A 24,028-nucleotide genomic window follows, 5' to 3' on the forward strand; every position below is an offset into this window, starting at 1 on the left:
TGAATACAACTTAGAATGATTTTTTTAAAAACTGACAATACTAAGCGCTGATGAGGCTGCAGAGCATACACTCCGACCATTGTACTCCTAGGCACATAGCCTAGAGAAATGAACACTATGTTCACACGAAAACTTGCATACGAAAATTTATAGCCAGTCTATTCATAATTGCCAAAATTGGAAAACAATCCATGTCCTTTAATGAATGAACAGATAAACAAAGCACAGAGCATCCATAAATTGGAATATTATTCAGCCGTGAGTAGGAGTGAACTGTCGATACAAACAGCAACTCAGATGAATCTCAAAGGCATTATGTTGACAAAAAGAAGTTAATATCAACAAAAATTACATACTGTATGACAATTTTGAAAAAGCAAAGCTATAGTGACAGTAAAGAGCTTAGTGGGTATCAGAGCTTAGGGATGGTGGTGGGAGTGAGGGGGTGCGGGTGTGCCCACAACAGACAGCCCAAAGGAGGGTTTTTGGGTAATGGGATGGTTCTATATCCTGATTGTGCTGGTGGTTACACAAATCTCTATATGTGCTAAATTACATAGAACTATACACTCTAAAAAAGTCAATCTTACTATATGTTAGTTTAAAAAATAAAATAAACAAACTGCTCGCTTCACTTATTTCCACAGAAAGGAGCTGTGAGCCCAGATGGCACTCAGAGCCATATTCATTTATTCATACAGTAATATTTACTGAGCATCCATGATGTGCCAAATATTGTTATAGGCACTAGGTATGCAAATAAGCAAAATAAAGATCTCTGCTGTTGTGGAGCTTGCAGTCAAGCCACGCCTCTTTATGGTGAATTGTCCAACACTTAGCCAAGTAAACGTGGGCAGGGAGGTGGCGACAGAGCTGATGTCTTCAAAAATAGCCCTAGGTTTCATCTCTAAAGGAAGGACCTATATCTAAGAGTACAACCATTTCAAGATCCCTAATAAGAGGGTGTCATCTATAGCAAGGCTGCAACGTACACCCTAACTAGGCCACCTCTTGCCCTCTTTCTCATTTTTAGGAACCAAAACTAGAGAAGACTCCAGAGTTTCTCCTTTGTGACAGAGAGCAGTTTCAGGTAACTCCGTAGAATCAAACCAAATTAAAAGATTAATGAACCACTTTAACATTTATATCTTATTTGATTCTCCCCACACACCTGAAAGTAGAAAATTCAGCTATTACTATTCTCATTTACATACATGAAGAAACTATCTCACAGAGGTTTCACAAATATTAAGGATTCACACTGATTCACACTGTTTTTCTTACCTCAAGTCCACAGTGCTTTCCCCTCTATTATCATGTAATGGCCAAAGGAAAATAATTCCTTTGTATTTCTTGGGCTTTGTTAATCCACAATTGCCTAACGAGTACATTAATTCACTCATTTATTCAACAATTCTTTATTGAGAAATTGCTATGTGCCAGGTGCAGTGGTAGACCAAACAGACCTAGATCCTACCCTCACCAGGCTTGTAGTCTAGACGAGGAGACACACAGATGATGCATAACCACTATGAAGGGAAAGAGCATTGGACTGACTCAGTGGCCACTGGATAGCGCCTCTTTGAGAAAGAAGCTTTAAGCTGGATTAGGAAGCATGAAAAGTCAGCGGCAGTTAAAGACTCTTCCAGATAGAGGAAACAGCATGAAAGAATACCCTAAGGTGGACATCCCCTTGCTGTATTTCAAGGAACTGAAGAAAACCAGAGCAGTCAAAAGATGCATGTCAGTGTTTTCCAATTTTGGCTGCGCATTAGACTCATCAGGAGGAAATTTTTAAGAATAATGATGTCCAAGCCTTGCCCCCAGAGAATTTGAGATGTTGGTTCTGGGGCAGAGCCCAGACACGAGTATTTGTTCAAAGCTCCACAGAACATTCAATGTACAGGCAAGCTTAAGAAGCATTGTTTCATTAAATTTGTTAAACCACAGATACAAGCAAATTTATATTTAAGTATGAATAGACTTCTTCCAGAATTTATTAACATTTGGTTGATTTTCAGTGGGACTTAACCTTTTATAAATCAGTTAGGCTTAGGTGGTCTGTTTTATACTGAAAAGTCCACATAATGTTAATTAATTTCAATATATGTGGAACATAACGCAATAATCAATAGTGGCTCTTGTTTCCTTTTATATATGATAGTATTTATATTATAAGCATTGATGAGGAAGCTCTAGTGAAAAAGAGACCAAGGCCTCATCCAATATCTATACTCCCAAAGAAGTATCTTGCAAAGATAGATGAGTGGCCTACTCGCAAAGGAATATGGCACACATGGAACACCCATACAGGATGATAGGCTGAAGCAGAAAGTCATCAGACACCAGAGTTGCGATATGTTATTTCAAAGGTTCTTTGAATTGGGCTTCCTGGATAAATGGTACCATTCTAATGGGAGCCCAAGAGAGCATATATTTGACCCCTGTATCACTGACCCATCTGCAAGCCATAAAACTCGGCCCCAATCTTTCTTAATAACGTCAGATAAAAAAATGAGTGCCAGAATTGTCTTATGCTCTCTCTAAGGAAGTGCTTTTCTATACTTGGATGGCTCAGCCTTTCCAGAAGGTCTCAGAGCCTTATTTCTGCACCCCTATTTTGTCTCCAAGCCAAAACCTACAGCAACTGTGAACACAATAGCTTATCTTGAGAGGGGACAGAAGCATATTTAATAAGATTAAGACACTTAAAATTAGAATTCCAAATAACATCATTGTCCTCAGTGATTTATTATCTTTCCTAAACTGCACAATTTTTTTTTTCTTTAAAAGCTGCTATTGTTTCTTAGTCTTTTAAACATTTGCTTACATAGAAAACATTGGAGGGTTTTTTTTTAATCTATGCTGCATTTTTATGAATTGCTTTTGTTTTTCTTTTATTCTTATGCCAGAGGAATTATACTTTCTCTTTCCCAGGACTCACCTCTCCCATTTATCTTGCTTGTTATGGAAATTCATCCCAACAATTTTCCTCTTTCTCTTGTACTCTTTCTTTCCTCCTCCAATATTCCTCTCTTGTTTATAAAGTGAGGGTAAGTATGCAACCTAAAAAATATAATGAACCTCCCTCAACCCGTAACTCCGGTAAGCTGCTCTTGAAACTCTCTCCTTCATCTTGTTTTCAAGAACGTCATCTATATGCACTCCCTTCATTTCCTCTTTCTTCCTCCCTCCTCTGATCATTTCATATTCTCTCAAAAGGCATCGAAATGCACTTTAACATCACTTTAATGTCAAAGCAAACCATCTTTTCATCTTCATCCTTGTCAATCTTTCCAGAGCCTTGCTAAGGCAAAGCAAAGTTCATGGACCAGCAGCATAGGCATCATATGAGAAGTGCAGAATCTAAAGCCCGTCTCAGACCTACTGAATCAGCATTTGCACTTTAACAAGATCCTTAGGGGAGCTGTATGCCTTTAAAGCTTGAGAAGTGCTACAACAGAGAGTTTTGCTGATGTGACTACTCTCTCTCTTATTGAGACTCAAAATCCCGCGGCTTCCATAATGCTACACTTCCTGCTCCTTCTCCTACTTTTTCAGATTGTTCCTTTGTGATTTACTTTATCCTTTTCTCTCATTTGTCCCTTAAATTATGGTTTTCCTGCAGTTTGCTCCACACTTCTCTCCCTTGGTAAACCCCTCCATTCCTGTGGTTTTAGCCCCCACCCCTATTAAGATGACACCCATATGTTCTTCCTGAGCTTTAAATCCACGTTTGTCCACTCCACACTAGTCATAGTCTTCTTAAGTTCCCCAACAGTTTAAACTCTATTTGACCAACACCAACTTGTCAACTTTTATCTGAAAACTGCTCCTTTGGACATCTCATCTCTGATAAGGGCAACACTATTTTCCCAGATACCTAAGATAGAAATACTCATGACTATAATCTTCATGTCTTTCATTATGACACAACTCTTCACTTAACAAATCCTGTTGACCTGACTTTAACATGTCTCTTGAATGAACCCTCTTGATTGTATCTGACTGCCACTATTCTACCTCGGGCCCTTACCATCTCTTCTTTGAGCCAATGCAGTGGCCTCCTTACTGGATTTCTTGCCTTAAAGTGTTCCTCACCCAAATCAGTCCTCATATATATTCTGGAATCCAACGACTCCTCATAGTTCCTCAAATATACTTTGTACCATTCTGACTTCTTAAGTTTGCTCATGGTGTTTCTTTTATCCAAAAGAATTTTCATCTATGCTTGCCTTCTGAACTCCAAACTACTCTTCTAATCCCAGCACAAGATTGTGAAATTAACACATATTTCTCCAGATCATACCAATATAAGATTTAAAAAGAGGTCACATTAAAAAGAAATTCAGGGGGCCAGCCTAGTGGTATAGCAGTGAAGTTCACGTGCTCCACTTTGGCAGCCTAGGCTTCACCAGTTTGGATCCTGGGCATGGACCTACTCACCCCTTATCAAGCCATGCTATGGCAGATGTCCCACATATGAAATAGAGGAAGATGGGCACAGATATTAGCTCAGGGCCAGTCTTCCTCAGCAAAAAGAGGAGGATTAGCAGAGGATGTTAGCTCAGGGCTAATCTTCCTCAAAAAAAGGAAAAAGAAATTCAGGCAAATTTCAACTGGCCTCAAAAGCTCACATATTTGTTTCTGAGAATTCACCAGCATGTGTCACATGAGTTTATGATCTACTCACTTATCTTGTCCCACAGTGGCCTCTGTAACACCCTGGATTACAGAATGACAATATATAGAGCATGGTGTATGTCTATAGTATACCTCCTTGTCTCACAAGATTGTACATACTTTAATATACAGTATATTGCCATGTCTTACAGAATTTCAGTGAACAGGTTCTCTCTTTCAGCAGGTTGGCCAGTGTTTCCACACAGTTCCCCTCTCCCCAGAAATCCCACCGTGAGACAGCTGAGCTAAAGAGCAAATCTGATTGACAGACAGCATAAATTCCCACCATTGTTCCTCTCACCTAACAACTAAATCATTGTTATTTAGCCAAATGCATCTGCTTCATTTCACCAAGTTTAAAGTCACTCCCACAAGGCTTGCTGCTACTGTATGTAAAGAGAGCACCGGTAGGTCCTCCCACCTACTCAACATGTGTACATGTATTTACCCAAGTAGTGGGCACTAGGGGGCTGGGATTGCAGGTTGTTTTGGTTTATAACACCATACCATTTAGCAGTGTGCTTTGTTAATGGTGGTTACACAATCAAACACACCTGAATTGAATTTTGCATCACAAAACACATATAGACCTCGACTGAGACCATTGTTCATGCAATGCAGGCACACACAAAACAAAATTATCAAGCATAATAAATATTTCCCTGGTCTGCCCACTAAAAAGTATAGCAGCCTAAAAGATAGTAATAAGCCAAAAGTTATATCATGGGTCTTTTCTTCTGGCCTTTCATAAATATTTTCTGGCTTTAGGCATCCACCCATTTGCAAGGCTGATCACCGCTGAAAACATCAACCTTGGGATTAAATTCAGAATCCTCTCAGGGTATGTGTGTGTGAGGGAGAGAGTGTGTGCTTGTATGTGTGTGCTTATAAATGAACATTAAAGTCACTATTTCATGATTTGGGGCTGTAGCAGACTCAGTAGATTCCGTATGGAGTCTATCAATGTGGGACAGCTTGTGGAAGATCATAAACATATTTTTCAGATAGAAACATTGCAGCCATGAACACACCACGTGGTCACCCCTTCCCTAAGGTTTGCTCCTTTAATTGTAAATAGCCAGAAAGCCATCAAGCCAGAGTTTAATAAACTTTTAATTTGAAATGAATTACCACATGTTGTGTTTGTTTACCCATTATTAAATCTCTTAGCAACATATCAGTGACAGAAACAGCATACTGTATCACAGCCCTGATATATTAGAAAACAAACCCATGGGGGATATTAACTGCTACTAAGATGTTTAGGAAGCTTCCAAGAAAAATAAATAAATATAAGCAATGTAGTAGAGACATATATTCGTAAAGATTTTTATGTTTTGTTTTTGTATAAATCTATTCTGAAATGAAGCGAGAGGGCCCTGTGCAGTCTTTGAATGTGAGACTTGAATCAGTCTCTGAGCTCAGAGGAGAGCAAATGATAATCAGCCTTTTCCAAAAGCATTTTCCTAAAGCATGAAAGATTCTTCCTCTCATGGTATATGGTGTTCCCATTTTGCACATGTCAGTATTCATGTTTCTTGGAGTGTCACCTCTCCTCCTTTTAGGGAAACTGGGAGCAGTATCCTAAAATCCAAGTTCAGAGCACAGCACAGCATGTGTGAAAAATACAGCCACAGTGCCCTGAGGGAAAACGAGAAATCCAAAATGATCTGGTAGAAAATGATCTAAGGGTACTTCCTTCTAAGCTTCTGCTCAGTATCCAAAAACTAGGTCAAAAAGTCAGTATCACTGAAATATCATCACTATCAAGTCAGAGCCATCTTTCTCAAAAGTTAAAAATTTTAAAATAACTTATTCCTAGGTATTTTATTCTCTTTGTTGCATTGTAAATGGAATTATTTTCTTAATTTCTCTTTCTGCTAGTCAAGGAGTTGACAGGTCTCTAAACTATAAGTCACTGTTGAAAGAAATTGGAGAAGATACAAAGAAATGAAAAGATGTTCTGTATTCATGGATTAGAAGAATTAATATAGTTAAAATGTCTATATTACCTAAAGCAATCTACAGATTCAATGCAATCCCTATCAAAATCTCAATGACGCTTTTCATGAAAATAGAACAAAGAATCCTAAAATTTATGTAATAACAAAAGACCATGAATAGCTAAAGCAATCCTGAGAAAAAAGAATGAAGCTGGGGGTATTATACTGTCTGATTTCAAAGTGTACTACAAAGCTATAGTAATCAAACTAGCATGGTACTGGCATAAAAACAGACACACAGATCAGTGGAACAGAATTAAGAGCCAGAAATAAGCCCACACGTATATGGCCAGCTAATTTTTGACAAAGAAGCCAAAAACATCCAATAGAGAAAGGAAAGTCTCTTCAATAAATGGTGTTGGGTAAACTGGACAGCCACATGCAAAAGAATGAGAGTAGACCACTATCTTATACCATACACGAAAATTAACTCAAAATGGATTAAAAACTTGAATGTAAGACCCGAAACCATAAACTTCCTAGAAGAAAACATAGGCAGTACACTCTTGAACATCAGTCTTAGCAATATCTTTTTGGATATGTCTCCTCAGTGAGGGAAATAAAAGCTAAAATAAACTAATGGGACTATATCAAACTAAAAAGCTTCTGCAGGGCAAAGAAACCATCAACAACAACAACAAAAAACCCACCAACTGGGAGAAAATACTTGCAAATCATATATCTGATATGGGGTAATATCCAAAATATATAAAGAACTCATGCAACTCAACAACAACAAAAAACCAAACAACCTGATTAAAAAATGAGTAGAGGACATGGACAGACACTTTTCCAAAAAAGACATACAGCTTGCCAATAAGCACATGAAAAGATGTTCAACATCACTGACTTAGAGAAATGCAAATCAAAACCACAAGGAGATATCACCTCATACCCATCAGAATGGCTATTCTTAAAAAGACAAGAAATAACAAGTGTGAGAGAGGACTTGGAGAAAAGGGAACCCTTACATACTGCTGGTGGAAATGTAAATTGGTGCAGCCACTGCGGAAAACAGTAGAGATTCAAAAAAATGTTAAAATCAAAAATATATATGCACCCAGTGTTCATTGCAACATTGTTTACAATCGCCAAGACATGGAAACACCTAAGTGCCCACTGACAGATAAATGGATACAGAAGATGGAATACTACTCAGCCTTAAAAGAAGGTGAAATTTTGCCATTTGTGACAACGTGAATGGATCTTGAAGGTATTACGCTAAATGGAATAAGTCAGATGGAGAAAGCCAAATACTGTATGATTTCACTCACATGTGGAAGACGAAAACACCAACAACAAGCAAACACATAAACAGAGAGAACAGCTTGGTGGTTACCAGAGGGGAAGGAGTGAGGGGAAGGTGAAAGGAGTAAAGGGGCACGTGTGTATGGTGATGGATGGGAACCAGATTTGAGTGGTGAACACAATGCAGTCTATACAGAAGTCGAAATTTAATGATACACACCTGAAATTTATATAAAGTTTTAAACCAATATTACCTCAATTAAACTAAAAAATTCTAAAGTAAGATTTTTAGCTCCATGCTCAATCCTAAAACCTTGGTGGGGAGAAAGAAAAGAAAGAAATCCACATTGCAAGTGCACATTTGTTAGTGTCCCACATAGTGGCTTTAGAGTTGACTGGGCATTTGAACTCGATATTTAAACAAAAAATGAACTACAATGTTTTCCATATTTTTATCTAATGAAATCATAAACATTTCTTTTCTATTTCTTGATTTACTAATTCTATATTAGGAAGATGATCTTCAATCATTAGAAAAGGGTGGACTTTCTCCTCCCCTTTTACATTTCAGATTCCCAGGCTACACAGATTTTACACTAATGTTAAAATAATTTATTTCCTAGAATGATGGCATCCCAGACTCTCCTCTTGGAAGGCCTGACTAATCTGATTCAACATAAAGATGAGATGTTGGGTAAAAATCATTTTCCTGCAGACACAATTGAGACTTAACCACAATGTCCACAAATGTCCTCAACAGAGCTACCCCACAAAGCAATTTGGAATGAGGCTAAATCTGACAGTGGCCGGCCTTTTATGGAACTCTCTGCTCTTTCTCAGACTGGCAGTGACTTAGGCTCATTCTGTCCCCTCTCCTCACCACCTTCCCCTTGTCCACACTAAGCATATTGACAACAGCACACCCATTGTTATCCATCCAGAATATTTGCATTTAAAATAAAAAGTAAAATGAAATAAAAAATAAAACCTTAAACCTATTAAATTCCAACACAGAATGCTTGAAGTCAGCTTAAAGTTGTGCATACTGAGGACAGCTAGCTCTACTCTTTATCCTCCAAAACCAGACCATCATGTTGGTCATCTCCTGTCTTCTCTGGCTACAAATAAAGCAAATTCAAGTTTTCAAATGTGAGAAACAATGCACTTTAATCAAGTTGCTTTATAGCATTGGCATTTATTACCGAGCTTCAATATATATCTCATTTCTAATCTATTTTCACAAATATTTGCTTAAAGCCAGTTGCATAATTTGATATATCTGAGTTCTGTATATAAAATTTGAACATAACATTTCCAGGTAAAAATGACTCTTATAAAGTGATATTTCATTGTCTGGAGTTGGTGGTATCTTAGTAATCACTAGCTGATGATAATGGTTTACACACAGGGAAATGGGTCAGATGTGATAATATTGCCTAGAATTTTTACTGCACCTGCCTCTTAGGGTATGAAGCAGAGGTTCTAGAAATTGAGCCTAGCCATCAGTGGAGTTTTACTTGGCCCAGTAAGGAATAATCTCTAGGGGATTTGGAAAACTCCAATCTCAATTAAAGAAACATTTATCACTGGAGGTTGAACATGAAGCTCTGTGCTGCCCAGCTAACAGGCAGAACAAGACAGGAAGGCAAATGCCACCTAGGAAGTCAAAAAAATGCAGGCTTTGGGTCTGGCCATTATCGTAGGGGTCCAACATCCTTCTCCTGAAACACTGCTGTTCCCTGAGCTATGCCTTCAACCCAACACTTTCGTCATTCTACACACTCTCCCTGGTTGAACTCAATCACTTAGCAATTTCAGCTAGAATCTGTCTTTATGCCTCTCTAATGATCATATTCTCCTTCCCTACTCTCTGTGTCTCTCCTGAGCTTCACGTGCATTTTCCCAATGGTCTTTAGAATGTTACTACTTGAATGTAATATAGGAATCTCAGACTCAGTAAGTGCAAAATCAAACTCATGGTCTTTTCTCTAAACTCATCCGCACAAGTCAAGATTCTCTCTCCTTCTTTCTCTCTCTCTCTCTCTCTTTTTTTTTTTTTTTTTTTTTCCATTCTGAAAGAACCAGGACAAAATTACTTGGTTGGTTTTTTTGTTTTGTCCTTTAACAAAAACACATCTCCATACCTCATGACTTCTCTTAACCAAAAACACATCCTACTTTCCTTGCATACAGAGTTGTTTCTCTTATTTTTTCTAGTAGCTTTAATTACATACATTAACTAGAATTCTTAACCCTTAGGAGGCTTAATTTCCTGTGAAAACTAAGAAGTAAGCAATGGTAGACTGTGTTTTATGTTAGCATTCCATGGCTTGGCAAATTTTAGAAACACTTCTTATTTTTAGAGACATGCTTTTCAGCATGGCATAAAACATGTTTACTAACAGACCCAAATATCTTTAGTTCTTCTGTAATAGGAGCTCAAAAGTAGATAAATTTAGACTTGTTTAGCAATTAATGTTTCAGTATTTTATCTTATTTAGAAATGATCTAGACATTCAATGAATTCCCATAATTTAATTTAACTTAGGAAAACTCTAATGTTTCAAGTTACCAAAGAGAGTTGGGAAACTAAGTAGACATATCATAAAATATAATTGTTGCTAAAATGTTTATCTATAAACTCTTATCTGACTTATATCTATCTAAATCATTTGCTCTCAATAATTATGTTTATGTTACCCTTGAAAACTTCATGAGGCATTAGACTAAATCAACTATCATTTTAAGTTATTTTTTTTTTTTTGCTGATAAGTTTTGCAACAGAGATAACATGAATCTGACTAGTAAACCCAGATAGGAAAAAGTTGTTTATCTGCATTATATTTAATGCTGATAACTCTGAAGCTGTCTGTTTTAAATAAACATGAGAACTTAAACTAATTTTAACACCTAATATTTTCCAAGATCACATGAACCTGAAATTTATTTGGGCTAGTTTTTATTATGTTTATGAGAGTTTAATTTATATACATGCTTAATTTTCTTTAAGCCAATTAAATAGAGCTCTTTTACAAATTAATTTTGACAATATCATCCAGAGGTAAAAAAAAAATCACACATCTACAGCATACATAGATAGACACTCACAGATAGATGCAAGCAGGTACCTTATAGTTATTAATATCTGTGCAGAGGAAAATTTTTATTTGCCCAACTTCCAAACGCCTCTCTTTTTTTTCCCCTTCTGATGAGAAATTTCTCCCTAAAGTTTGCATTTCAAAGAATAGGTCTTAGTTCCTAGAGAAGATGGGGGTAGAAAATCTAAATTACAAAGGCACAGAGGAAGGTTTCAAGCTTTTCTCAAAGACTAAGTTTTGGGGGCATATTTGCCTATTATCAGAGGTCTATGGTAATTCAAATTCTTAAGAAGGATAATTCTGTTTCTATCATCCCAATATCGACAAGCATTTTGAATTGTTTAGGGGAGTTTTGGAGGATGATAAAGAGAGGTGAGCTGTTGAATTTCTCCTAGAGCCACATGTCTGATTTGGTAGACATGCAAGACAAAGACAGTTGTTTTCAATTCCCCAAAGAACTGGGTTGTAGCTTTTGTTTTAGGTAGCTTTTATTTCTTTAATTTTTCTTTAGCCTTTTGCAATGGATCTTTCAATGAAGCTATTTCAGAATTTCAAACTCTTTTGGAGACTTCTGAAGAGGCCTTGTTTTTACATGTATTTTTAAAGTGATCCTATCTATTTGGAATGTTCCCCATAATGGCCATTGCAATTCCCCCTGAGGGCTGGTTGAAGTTTGGTTGGTCCCTGGCTGCAAATGGAGTTTAACTCACATTTTTGTCCAGCCACGCCTAGCCACAAATGGAGTGCAACTCACATTTTTATTTGGCTGTGTTTTGGAGTTCCCCAACCAGACAGAAATCAAGTCAAGCTCTCAAGACAAAAAAAAAAGCTCAGCAAGATTTTGGCTATTTGTAAATATCTACAGCTTCTGAGATCACAGTTCTCAGACATAAAATAAGCAAGTCTGCCTAAAGGGGGCACACTCAACTCTTTGCATATAAAGGACCCATTTCTTTTAGCTAGGCCTTTGGGCTTCCTGGAGCAAAACTAGTACCTAAAAGAGCCTATCACAGGAGTCTTGAAGTGGCAAGTACTCTAACAGCCCTTAAATACTAGACTTACGTCTAACAACTTTTGTGGCTTTTTGGCTTTCAAGATTCCCTTTTAGCAATAGCCTTTATCTCATGTGCATTATTAACAGAAACCAACAGTAACTAAGGAAACAGAACTGTGGACACCAGCAGTAATCAAAGAACTAGGGATTGGGGAAAGGATTGTAGGAGCAGACCTCAAAGAATAGGGAGTGAGACCGATTCAAAATGAATGGAGAACTGCAGCTGCCACCAGCAGTTTGGAATCTGGGGACAGAACCAAGGGCTGAGGTTTAGATGTTACCGTGGACTGGCCAATAGAAAGCCCTGTGTACACCTCCAGCAATACCCAGCACAGACGAAACCAGAAGACTCCAGTAAAAGAGGACTGCAAACCAGAACTGGGAAAAGGGATGAAACAAACACCAGGGAACTGCGGACTGAACCAAGGGCTAGGGACTCTGGTTCCAGATGGAATCATCTGCCAGCTCAAGCTGACCCACTAAGCCCTGGACTGGAAGGCCAATTAGCTCAGGAGCCCAATGCAAAGAGAAAGCTCAAACTGAGAGGAACTTATCCAGGGTCCTTGGAAATGGTGAGAAACACCACCGTGAACTCAAAAAGGACTTTCTGGGCACCTCACCTGTGTTTCTCAATGTCCTCAAATGCTGCCGGAAGTTCGCTTTGAATCCTGCTGCTGCCACCAAATCTGTTAAAAAACAAAGTTCAACGAAGTAAATTTGACGATCTAATTTGATTTATTAAGCAATTTATGAATCAAGCAGCATCTCACCTAGCAAGTAGAGAGATACTCCAAGGAGCTGTACAAAATGGAAAGTTTCAGTAGGGAGAAGGGAGGGGCAAGGAAGTTATTAGCAAAAGAAAAGAAAGGATTGTTCAGACCAGGTCATCTTCCTTTGGGGGAGGGGAACAGCAAAGGTCTTATCACACAGATTACCTCACTAGTGCTCATCAGGACATTTCAGCCTGGGAGAGGCTGAAATTGTAATTAAGTCTTAGTTTACTGTTGTGGGGACAAAAGACTCTATTTTGAGCCTCTTTCTCTCTCTTTTTTCTTTGTGAGGAAGATTAGCCCTGAGCTAACATCTGCTGCCAATCCTCTTCTTTTTGCTGAGGAAGACTGCCCTGAGCTCACATCTGTGCCCATCTTCCTCTACTTTCTATGTGGGATGCCTACCACAGCATGGCTTGACAAGCCGTGCCATGTCCACACCCGGGAACTGAACCAGCGAACACCAGGCCACCAGAGCAGAATGTGCACACTCCACCACTGCACCACCAGGCTGGGCACCCCCCTCCTTTTTTTTTAACAATAGGAACAGGAATTCACAGCAGAAAATATCCCGATAGTCAACAGAAGTCTACGAAAAAAATGCTCAAACTTACTTTTTTGCAGGGAAATTCTAATCAAGACAAAAAGATCTCATTTCATTGCAACTGAATTGGGAAAACTGACAATAACAGGGATTGATAGGATGTGAGCCAAAGAGGCTCTTCTACACAGCTATTAGGAAAGTGAGTTGATACAACCACTTCGGACGGCAATGTGTCACTATGCTATAAATTTAGGAAGTGTGCGCTCTCATCCAGTGATTCCTCTCCTGGGTAGATATACTCTAGCGAAATTCACACCCATGTGCATAAGAAAGACATTTTCAAGAATAATCATTGTAGCCCTGTTTGCAATAGAGTAAAACTGAAAATAAATAATAAGAATAAACAAATTTTGTTGCAATCATGCAAAGGAACTCTATACAACAATAAAATCAATAAACCAGAAATATATATATATTTGTATTTGTATGTGTGTATAAATTTCAAAGACAGTGTTGAGAGAAAATAAAGTTGCAGAAGTAGATGTAAAGTATGACATATTTCTATAAACTATGGAAACATAAAAAAGATATTCTATATTGTTTACAATCACATACATATGTAGGAAATGTATTAAAATATATGTGAAAACGATCAACAATAAATCTAAGACAGCCGGGAACAGAATCATGGAGCAGTTCGTAGAGAGTTTTAATCATATGTAAAATGCTACTTTTAAAAAGAAAAGATGTGAAACCAATATGGCAAAATAGCAAGAAGGGACACAGCCGGGTACTGGGTACTGATACACATTATGTTATTTTCTGTACAGTGTGTTTAAAATATTTGATAATTTCAAAAATGAAAATGAAAGTGCTTACTGAAATGCCTGGTACCTTAAAAACATGCAATGCATGTACTTATCATTACTGGTAATGTTACTAGTGTTAGTACTATGCTGGTGATACTCTGACTGCTCCTATTACTGCAGCTACTGCCAATCCACCCCCTCCTACTGCTAACAATGCTATTACTACTGTGAGAGGAGCTGTCCTGTAAAGGACCTTGTCGTGAATCTTTTGGTAATGGAAATAATTCTTTTGCAAAAATAATAATAATAATTAATATATCTCTTCTGTAAGTTGAAATTTTTATACATTGACTATTTCAAACAATGTTATTTGCTTATTCAGTGCTTGCTTAAATCAGTCTCTGAAAACAAAGGCTTATAAACTAAACTGTATTATTTAAGAACGTTTTTCTGAGAACATTTTCTCCGTCATAGTCATTTTTTGTCTACCGCTCTGGTGAGCATGCAAGATTAAAATCTAGAACTAAGAGCAAAAAAAAGCCAAATTGCCCTAAAAAAACACTCGAAAGTATTTTTAGAACAATAAGGCCATGGAGAAAAACTTGTGTTTCAATGAAGTAATGTTATAATTAATTATGTAATTAATAAGTATGTGATATGAAAATTAACATTCTTATCAATGATTACATTCTCTTTAAATGGCATAGTATGGAAAGAAATACATTAATAATTAAAACTTCATTCCCACTTTTATGTAATATAACACAACTTGAAATATTAGAAATAAAATGCTGAAAAAAAAGTCCACTAACCCTGAGAAGAGTGTAATGAGGATTTAGCTTCATCATCCATTGATGCACAAAAGTTTTTCTCTGTTTCTTTTTCTGAAAGGCCACCTATATTATTCACACCTGATTCTGTTTTCTCTGCTTTAGCCATTAAATGAACTGGCAATTCAGCGGGAAGCTGAATATGTCTTTCATGGATTTTTTGATCATCCAAACACAGAGGAAGTTTAATTACCTATTAAAGAGATAAATCTGTTATCTAAACTGCTGGAAATATTACACACACAGTTAATTTTTCTCTAAAACAATGATACGCTTTGCAAAATCCCAACAGTCAATGATGAATTCAGTTTACCAAATCTTTTACTTGCTTTGGTTTGGTTGTATTTCAAGAATATATTTTTCTTTTGTATTAATAAATTTACATAATTATTTCAGATATTGCCATTGCTCTTTATGTTTCTTAGTTCTTTTCTTTGTTTGACCTTACAATTTTCTTTTCCTTTTTTTTTTGAGGAAGATTAGCCCTGAGCTAACATCTGCTGCCAATCCTCTTCTTTTTGCTGAGGAAGACTGGCCCTGAGCTAACATCTGTGCCCCCATCTTCCTCCACTTTATATGTGGGATGCCTGCCACAGCATGGCTTGCCAAGCAGTGCCATGTCCACACCCAGGATCTGAACCAGGGAACCCCGGGCCGCCAAAGTGGAACGCGCATATTTAACTGCTGTGCCACTGGGCCGGCCCCTACCTTATAATTTTCTTTAGTCTCTTCTTCAAGAAACAATTTAATATTCATACTGGGAAAAATTAGCAAATATTCATTCAGTATTTACTATCTACAAGAAATAGTATCTTAAGATCAAAAGTAAATGACAAGATTGCAGAATCTAGTGGTGAACATATAGATGTTCACTATGCAATTTTTTCAGCTTTTCTCTATGTTTAAAATTTTAATAATAAAGTACTTGATGAAAAAAAAGCACAGGAATTGAAATTTTCAGAAAATTGAGGAATTGATAGGAAAGGTTTTCTGGGAAATGTTAAAGGCTATCTTGCTGGCATAATTTTCCTTCTTCCGTTCTTTCACATGTGATGTGGGGCTGGATCTGAGTGGTTCTCCAGACTCCTCCCTCGCGCTCAGTTATCAGCCTGAGTTCCATCCCTGGAAAGACTGTGGAAGAACACGGGAAGTCACAGCTACGCCAGCCCCTCTCTGACTTCGGCAATTTCCTTCCACCAGCAGCCATAGGAGGGAAATGGTCATAATTTATCTGACTTGACTTGTTTCCTGTAATCTCTTCTAAGGCTGCATTGCAAAAACCTCTTTTCTGTTCCTTCATTTATCTTTTCTCTTCCTCATTCCAAGTTATTCTTTTTCTGAGTAACTCTAAAAGGAGTATTCAAAATTTACATTTATTTGTTCAGAAATTTTTGCATTTGAGAAAACTCATATTGGAAAAATCCACATATTTGAGAATTTCACATAAGAGAAAAATAGGATTCCAAGGCAAGAATTTTTTTTGTTTTCATCCTTATGAAAGAGAAATGTGTACATTCCTACTTATTTCACCTTATAATCAGAAAATTATACATCTTGCAAAATGGTACTATTTTCATTAATAAGCCTCACCCTCACCCTATGAAATATACAGAGGGAGAAAATTCCTGTTATCAAACAAGAATGTTAGTGGACAACTATGTCCATCTGTAATGGATAATGGTCAGTGAGCTTTGCAGGTAAATCATATTATCACATTTTTCAAGGGTCTTTTTTTTTTTTTTAGATTTTTTTTTCCCTTTTATTCCCCAAAGCCTCCCGGTACATAGTTGTATATTCTTTGTTGTGGGTCCTTCTAATTGTGGCATGTGGGACGCTGCCTCAGCGTGGCCTGATAAGCAATGCCATGTCCGCCCCCAGGATCCAAACCAACGAAACACTGGGCTGCCTGGAGCGGAGCGCGCAAACTCAACCACTCGGCCACGGGGCCAGCCCCTCAAGGTCTTTTTTAAGTAGGAAGTCAGAGAAAAAAAGAGGCAAATTTTAGTAACGTATTCAAAATCAGTAGATTTTAGTGAAATCAAATTATTCTAATGCTGTTTACCAAATAGCCACTTCTCTTGACCTTGTAAATTTTAAACATCACTTCTTAATTTTTATCTCGAACATAAGAGATATATATCTCTTTATGATCAATACCTGTAGTACGTAAATTATCTTTTATGAAACAAAATTAGTGCTGATTTTCTATGCCATAACTTATAGAATACTGAATTTTAGGTAACAATTAGTGAAAAATTACAGACACTTTTCACATTAGCTAATAAATCTATGCCAAAATTTATTTTCTTTTATAGCTATATTTTCATTTTCATTTATTTTGGTCTCTTGCTACAGCATTCAAGTCACCAATTTGCTAAATATTTCGTTATTTTTTATAGTTTTCTTCAAAATTTGGGTGATTTTCCAATAACTTCCTGGGATTTATTTATAATGGTCTTTCTTTTCAAGCTTATTTATATCAGTGTTTCTAATTCTTAGAAGTTTTAAAAATTTCAGCTTCTGAGGCCCCACCCCAAAACAATTGAGTCAAAATCTCTGGGAACAGAATCCAAGCAGTAATATTTTTTAAATTTCACACATGTTTCTAATGAACAGTCAGATCTACCGTAGGATGGCACTATTTCCAGAATAAATAGAAAGGCATATATCCACATAAGCATTATTTTCTTAATAGCATACCTATATTGCCCCAAAAATATGTTTCAGCAAGACATTATAAAAGAATTAGCTAAAGCTAAAAAAAACAGCCAGCTAATTCAACTTAAAACAAATATGAAACAAAAAGATCATCACACAAGAAAGATTTGTGGCTGCTGATCTAAACTACATGTATTCCCTGGAAATGTCCATGTTTAATAGTTCCATCAGATGGATAGATAGATAAATAGACAGATAGATAAACCAAAAAAAAATTCAAACATATAGGTAAGGGAAAAAAATCATAGCATTTTATGGTGCAGGCACTCTGGAAAAATATCATTATCAGGAAGAACAAATTTGGACACATAGGACAAAAATACAGAGTAAAATTGTGTTGGAATGCTTTCTACTTAATGTGTGCTATCATTGTCTTTTTTGGATCCTCCATGGTGTTTGCCTAAAATGAATTTATGCAATGGCACTTCTGCTAAAAGTCTTGGTTAGAAAACAGAATTCCAAATATATTCCAATAAATGGTGTGTGCCCCAGTGTTTGTTTGGTTTTTTGTTTCAATTTTTGAGGTAAACAAGTCAGCATGCTTTGAAGTGATATATATGGCAAAGGGAGCTTTGTGATGGCCACTCATATTCTGTGGAAACGTGAGTCACTGCTGATCGTTTTGTGAACACACGTCTGTCTCATCGAAAAAAGGACAGGCAACCAAAAGGCAGAGCCCACTTCTCATCTCGTTTATACAAAAGGGAACAAACAACTCCCAACACACAACAGAAGCTCAATGAGTACTTTTGATAAGGAAACATGCCACAGCCCTATCCCCATGCTGATGAGATCCACGTGCTCCAGCAGCAAGATTGTAAACTGAGTCAGGGGATGGGGTGGCTGTTCTAACCCTTTCACAACATAGAAGCTTGGATTAAATTATCTCTAAGATTCCCACTAACTCTAGAATTTTATTCTTTATTTGTAGACATCAATTTAATCTGCATTATCAGAAACCAGCATTAAGATGTAATTACTTTTACAGGTTTATACTTATTGAAATTTTCAATAGCATGAAAAGAAGCTAAAGGCTAGAAAGAAGCTGGTCTAGAAAAACTTTAAATTCTTTTTCCACTTACAAAATCATACTACAAACCTGAAAATAGAGATTGCACAGCCAGTGGTCCAAGTCCAGGCAAATCAAATCTTCAATTTTCCTGAAAGTGTCCAATTTCTGGTCATAATGTCCTCGGAGAAGAGGACACTTGAATTTCCCCTCCAATACATCAAAGTTGTTATCACACAAAGGGAAGGCTGCCCAGCCCACAACTTGGTCGAGATACGCGTATTTCCCACGAAGGAGAAAGAGCTCAAACAAGAAAGCCATGCCAGGTTTCACATCTGTCTTAGGAGGGAGTCCCTAGAAGATATTAAGACAAGGGAAGATTGAGATGCTTGTATTTAGAAACATGCCATATTCAGTGATGCCTGTAGATAATTTAGAATTAAGTACAGTTGGTTTATACCTCTGTCGTTTGCCCTTAAAAACTCACCATTAAACGTATTTTCTTAAATAATATTTCCAGTCCAAGGCAATTGAGCAACAATATTGCCATGAAAATATGACCCAAACGTGACAAGTTTGACACGGCCAGTTCAGGATTCTGTACTTCATGAGCTTTAGGAATCCAACGTGCAATGTGTTACCCAATGCGGTGAACTGTACCTTCAGTTCTTTCTGCTGAGCTGGGACCTCTATTGCAGAACTATTTCTCTCTCTTGTCATGGTCATAGTTTCACTTGGCTTCTGTTCATCTCTGTGTCATTCATGTACCCAGCACAAGTGCTTTGCACAGAAGAAATGTTTTTTAAAAAATGGTCGAACAAACTATCACATTCCATAGAAACTAATCCTAGGCATAATGATAGCTTGAATTGCTATTACAAGGTCCACCTCCTCAAGGAAAAATAGTGTCCCGTTTAATTTTGTGACTACTCTGTTTATTTCAGTTGACACTACAATGCACGTCACAGTCTAAGCAATTTGTCAGTGCTGAACAGATAGTGTTAGGCATAAAGAAGAACGAAACTATCAGATCGACCAAGCCACCCTTCAGGGCCCCGGATGTAGAGACGGAGCCTATTCTTCGACCTTTCAAAAAAAATCTTTTAGCAAAGCGGAAGACGTGAATAATCTATTTTGTTAAATAGGGTATAGTCTTGGGTTTCTTTTTAAAATTCAATGTGAATAATTATAAATGGGCAAAGATAGGGACTTGTCTAAGACTATTTTACCACACTATATTTAGCCAAAAGTGTGTGGGCATATTTATATGATTTATGTAAATATTCCAAGACTTAGTTTATGTTTAAAATGGAACAGAAGCATCTGTGGAAAAATGCCCTAACCCTGTGGCAGCTGCCATTAAACCATTAACAGGATCAGGTTTCATTTAAACCAGATTTACCATTTTCTACAACAACCCATGGGAAAGCTAAAAGCATTAGGCACAAATTATTGACAAAAGAGATTCTTAATCAAGCCGTACTTTTCATTTGGTTAGTTGGCTGTGAGTACCCTTTGTGATAAGAAACAAAAGCTAAATGAGGAGAAGGAAAAATGAAGTCAGAAACCTGTTTTGGACCATCACTTAAAATTAAAGTAGAACTGATGTTATCACAGTAATTTCATGTATTTTCATCCCTCAATTTAGAAAATAATACCGCTCTTATACTAACCTGATCTTACTCAGTAACAGGTTCAAAACAAATGAAGTAAGAATTTGACCAGTACTAACCCAATTCTATGGTTAATTTTTTTGTGGTCTTGGGGAAGTCACTTCTCTTTTTGCATCTAAGTTTTCAAGCACTCAAGTTTCCTCACCAATAAAAAACAAGGATATAAGCATCTTCATCACAGAGCTGATACAATTCTCAACATGGACAATAAATATAAAAATGTTACTAATAATATGAAATGTATATTACTATTGTTAATTTTAAGACTTTAGCCCAACTATTTCTACGATGATTTAGATGGTACTTAATTTTAATAAAGAGGAAAAGAACATATTAAGGTTAAAGCTCATCTATAAACACATAAAACACCAGTATCGTTTTGTGCATGAGAAACACTTCAAGACTACTAAACATAACCTAGTAACACCACCCTGCAACACGCCACCTGTAACAATGTACATAAGAAGCCGATCCTCATGCAAAAAAGGAACTTCGTTTCAACCTGTTTTACAATATAGAGGTGTCACATGCAACTACCGTGACAGCCCCTAAAAGAAATAAGTATACGAACAAGACAAAACCTAGCCATTGATATTGATTGAAAAGGAGGATAAGAACCATATGTTATCAAATAAAGGAGCTTCCTTTATCTGACAACAGTTGTCTTATCTTATTTATTCTTTTAGTGCCTTTCCCTTGCTACATATCACAGGAGAGGTCTTTTGTCCTGTAATGTGTAGCTGGGGACTCATTCTTTTCCTCTTTGTCAAGAAAGAATCACTGCATTTCATTGTACCTCTCAGAGGATCCTTTCCACCAACCTGAATATTTCCACAGCTCTTCCATGTCATGACAATTCCATGAGTATTTTTTTAGTAGCTTTGTAATTGAATACTGTATAATAAGGGAAATAAATGTATCGGTCTTCCCCCAACTAACAATGCCATCTCATCATAAGAGTCCTGGTAGTTGGAGGTCACAATGTCCTCGGAGTACCTTTGTTTCCTGAGTACCATGAAAAGCATTCTTTTTAAGGAAGAGATACTACAGAGCTGAATTTTACTGCATAACATAAAGTTGATGCATTTTATCTTCCACACCATAAGGTGCATGTGAAAGGAGAGTGGAGAACAAACAGAATCCAAGAATCTTGACAACTGAAGATTGTATGGAGGATTGGAAGAGAAAGCAAAGTTCTTTCCACTTGGACACAAAATACCTGAACATTGAAGCAACTCAGAGAGGTTTAGGGCAATCTTACAAAATGATGAAAATGCATATTGACCAAGTATTCATCAATTTTCTGGACTTTCTGAAATTTTTGAATGATTATTGTTATTAGGATCAGAAAAAAGTTAAAGCGAAGGACTTCAAAGTTCTGCTTCTGGTTATGATGGAAATGGTCATAAATCACCAAAATTATTATCGTAACAAAAGGAGAAAAATACTAGTTAAATTACAAAATTTTGCATAGTTTTGAGCCCATTGAGGAGCTGAGGATACAAAGAAATTTAGAGGAAACTAAGTCTCAGAGACGGATATGCCCTTCATGTGTGAGCTAGAACAAGAGGCAGCTTTAATCACAGGGAATAGCACACTTGTCGTTGGGTGGGAGACTATGTAGGTAAAAGAAGAAAGCGGCTGAACATTTAACAATCTTGGACTGACGTGGAATATTGAATACATATGAACCCCAGACACAGAGCGAGTCCTTACTATTTACCAATTCTCAACCTTAAGACTTTTATCCAGTGCTCAGCAGCATGAGAGCAATTGGGTCCAGACTGAGAGTAAGAGAGATCTCCAGTGCCACAAAAATCTTGAGGCAGGGCTGGGGAGCAGAGCAGAATCTCAGGTACACGTTGCTTGAATTCCAAGCCTAGGGTGGAATCTTTCACACTTCAAAACTTTTGAAACGAGCGGTGAATTAAACCTAATTAAAGCTACAAGCTAACCCAAATTGAGCTTAATTCTAATCAGAGAGATCAGCACCTCACTCTAGCTGCCTGATAGAAATAGTTATTTTTGTGATTTTCTACTTCTGTCTTGGCAATTCATTTAGACACAATGTCTGGCATGTGATACACAACTATGAAGTAGGAAAATGTTACGCTTAGACAAAAGAAAACAGTCAGTGGAAATTGGCCCACAGATGACCCAGATGTTAGAATTTACATACAAAGACTTTAAATAATCATTATAATTAGGATAAAGAAATCAAGGGAAAAAATGGAAATAACCAGTGAGAGGGAGGAAAATTTCAGGAGAGAACTTAAGAAAAGTTTTAGAACAGAAAAATAAAAGACTTGAAATGAAAAATTCATTGAATGGGCTTAGTAGAAATGGACATAGCAGAAAAAGGATAGATAAATTCTGAGAGAGGTCAATAGGACTATCCCAACTGAGGCACAAAGGCAAAAAAAGAAGGAGAAAAGAAAAAATCTGCAACAGATCAGAGCACGTAAAACCGGTGGAACAATAACAAATAGTCTAACACATACGTACTTAGGGTCCTAAAAAGGAAGAGAAGGACATTGGTGCAAAAAAAAAAATTTGAAGAGAGAATCACTGAGAATTTTCCAAAACTGACGAAAGACATCAACCCACAAAACAAAGAAGCTCAGAAAATCACAAGAAGAAAAAATAAAAAGAAAACAACACCTAGGCATATCATAGTCAAACAGATAAAAATCAATGATAAAATCTTACAAATAAAAGGCTGTCTATGATATTTAACAGAAAAGTTCATTACTGGCTGTCAAAGGGTCATACTTAGTCAAATATCCATATTTCCTTATTGTGAAATCCTGAATTTAGTATAGAAATATTACATGTCATGCGGCCGGCCTGGCTGCATAGTGGTTAGCTTCATGTGCTCCACTTTGGCAGCCGGGGGTTCACAGGTTCAGATCCTGGGTAAGGACCTGGACCTGCTCATCAGGCCACGCTCTGGAGGCTTCCCACATAGAAGAGAAGAAGATTGGCACAGATGTTAGCTCAGGGCCAATCCTCCTCACAAATAAATGAATAAATAAATAAGAAAAAAAAATATGTCACATGGAAAATTCTGCTTTCAATTATTTGCCCAGCTTCTTTGCTCTGCACTCTGGTCGTATAAAGTTACTTTTATCTCTGTCACTGAACAAAAGGTTTTCAGAAACTTTGGTTTAGTTAGCATAAGCTCCACCTTTTGCTCCTAGGTAGGCTGTTTCTTGCCTAACTGATATCATATTATCACCTTGTATTTACCATATAACTTTTAATTCCTTAGCATCGCATTGAAGACCCTACGGTAGCCTCACCATGATCTAACTTTTTAGTTTTATTTCCTATTAAACATACACTTAAATATATATTAAAACATGTAATACATAGACATACATCTTAAATATAGTTGTCAAAATTTTCACAAACGCCTGCCCACCACACACACGTACATGCACACTCACAGTCTATTATTTTCTTTTGACAGCCTTGTCATCAGGAAATCCCTCTTCCTCTCCGAAGTTTTGCACATTATAACCAAAGAAGCTGGGGGTCTTCAGTTTGGACAATAGCTCTGAGGGGGTCATTTCTAATCTACAGGTTT

The 24,028-nt window shown here is 37.0% G+C and overlaps 1 protein-coding gene across 1 annotated transcript in view; it reads right to left on the reverse strand.

The window, feature by feature from the left end:
• The window catches only part of LOC103563474 (uncharacterized), a 308,328-nt gene that overhangs the window by 183,017 nt on the left and 101,283 nt on the right, over positions 1 to 24,028 (reverse strand). Inside the window, exons 11-13 of the mRNA XM_070585104.1 lie at positions 18,857 to 19,120; positions 15,022 to 15,232; positions 12,707 to 12,772 (exon numbers count right to left, since the gene is read on the reverse strand). Of these exons, the coding sequence (XP_070441205.1) occupies positions 12,707 to 12,772; positions 15,022 to 15,232; positions 18,857 to 19,120 (541 nt within the window). The remainder of the gene's footprint in view (positions 1 to 12,706; positions 12,773 to 15,021; positions 15,233 to 18,856; positions 19,121 to 24,028) is intronic.

This window comes from Equus przewalskii, chromosome 19, assembly GCF_037783145.1.
Source record: "Equus przewalskii isolate Varuska chromosome 19, EquPr2, whole genome shotgun sequence".
Taxonomy (NCBI): Eukaryota; Metazoa; Chordata; class Mammalia; order Perissodactyla; family Equidae; genus Equus; species Equus przewalskii.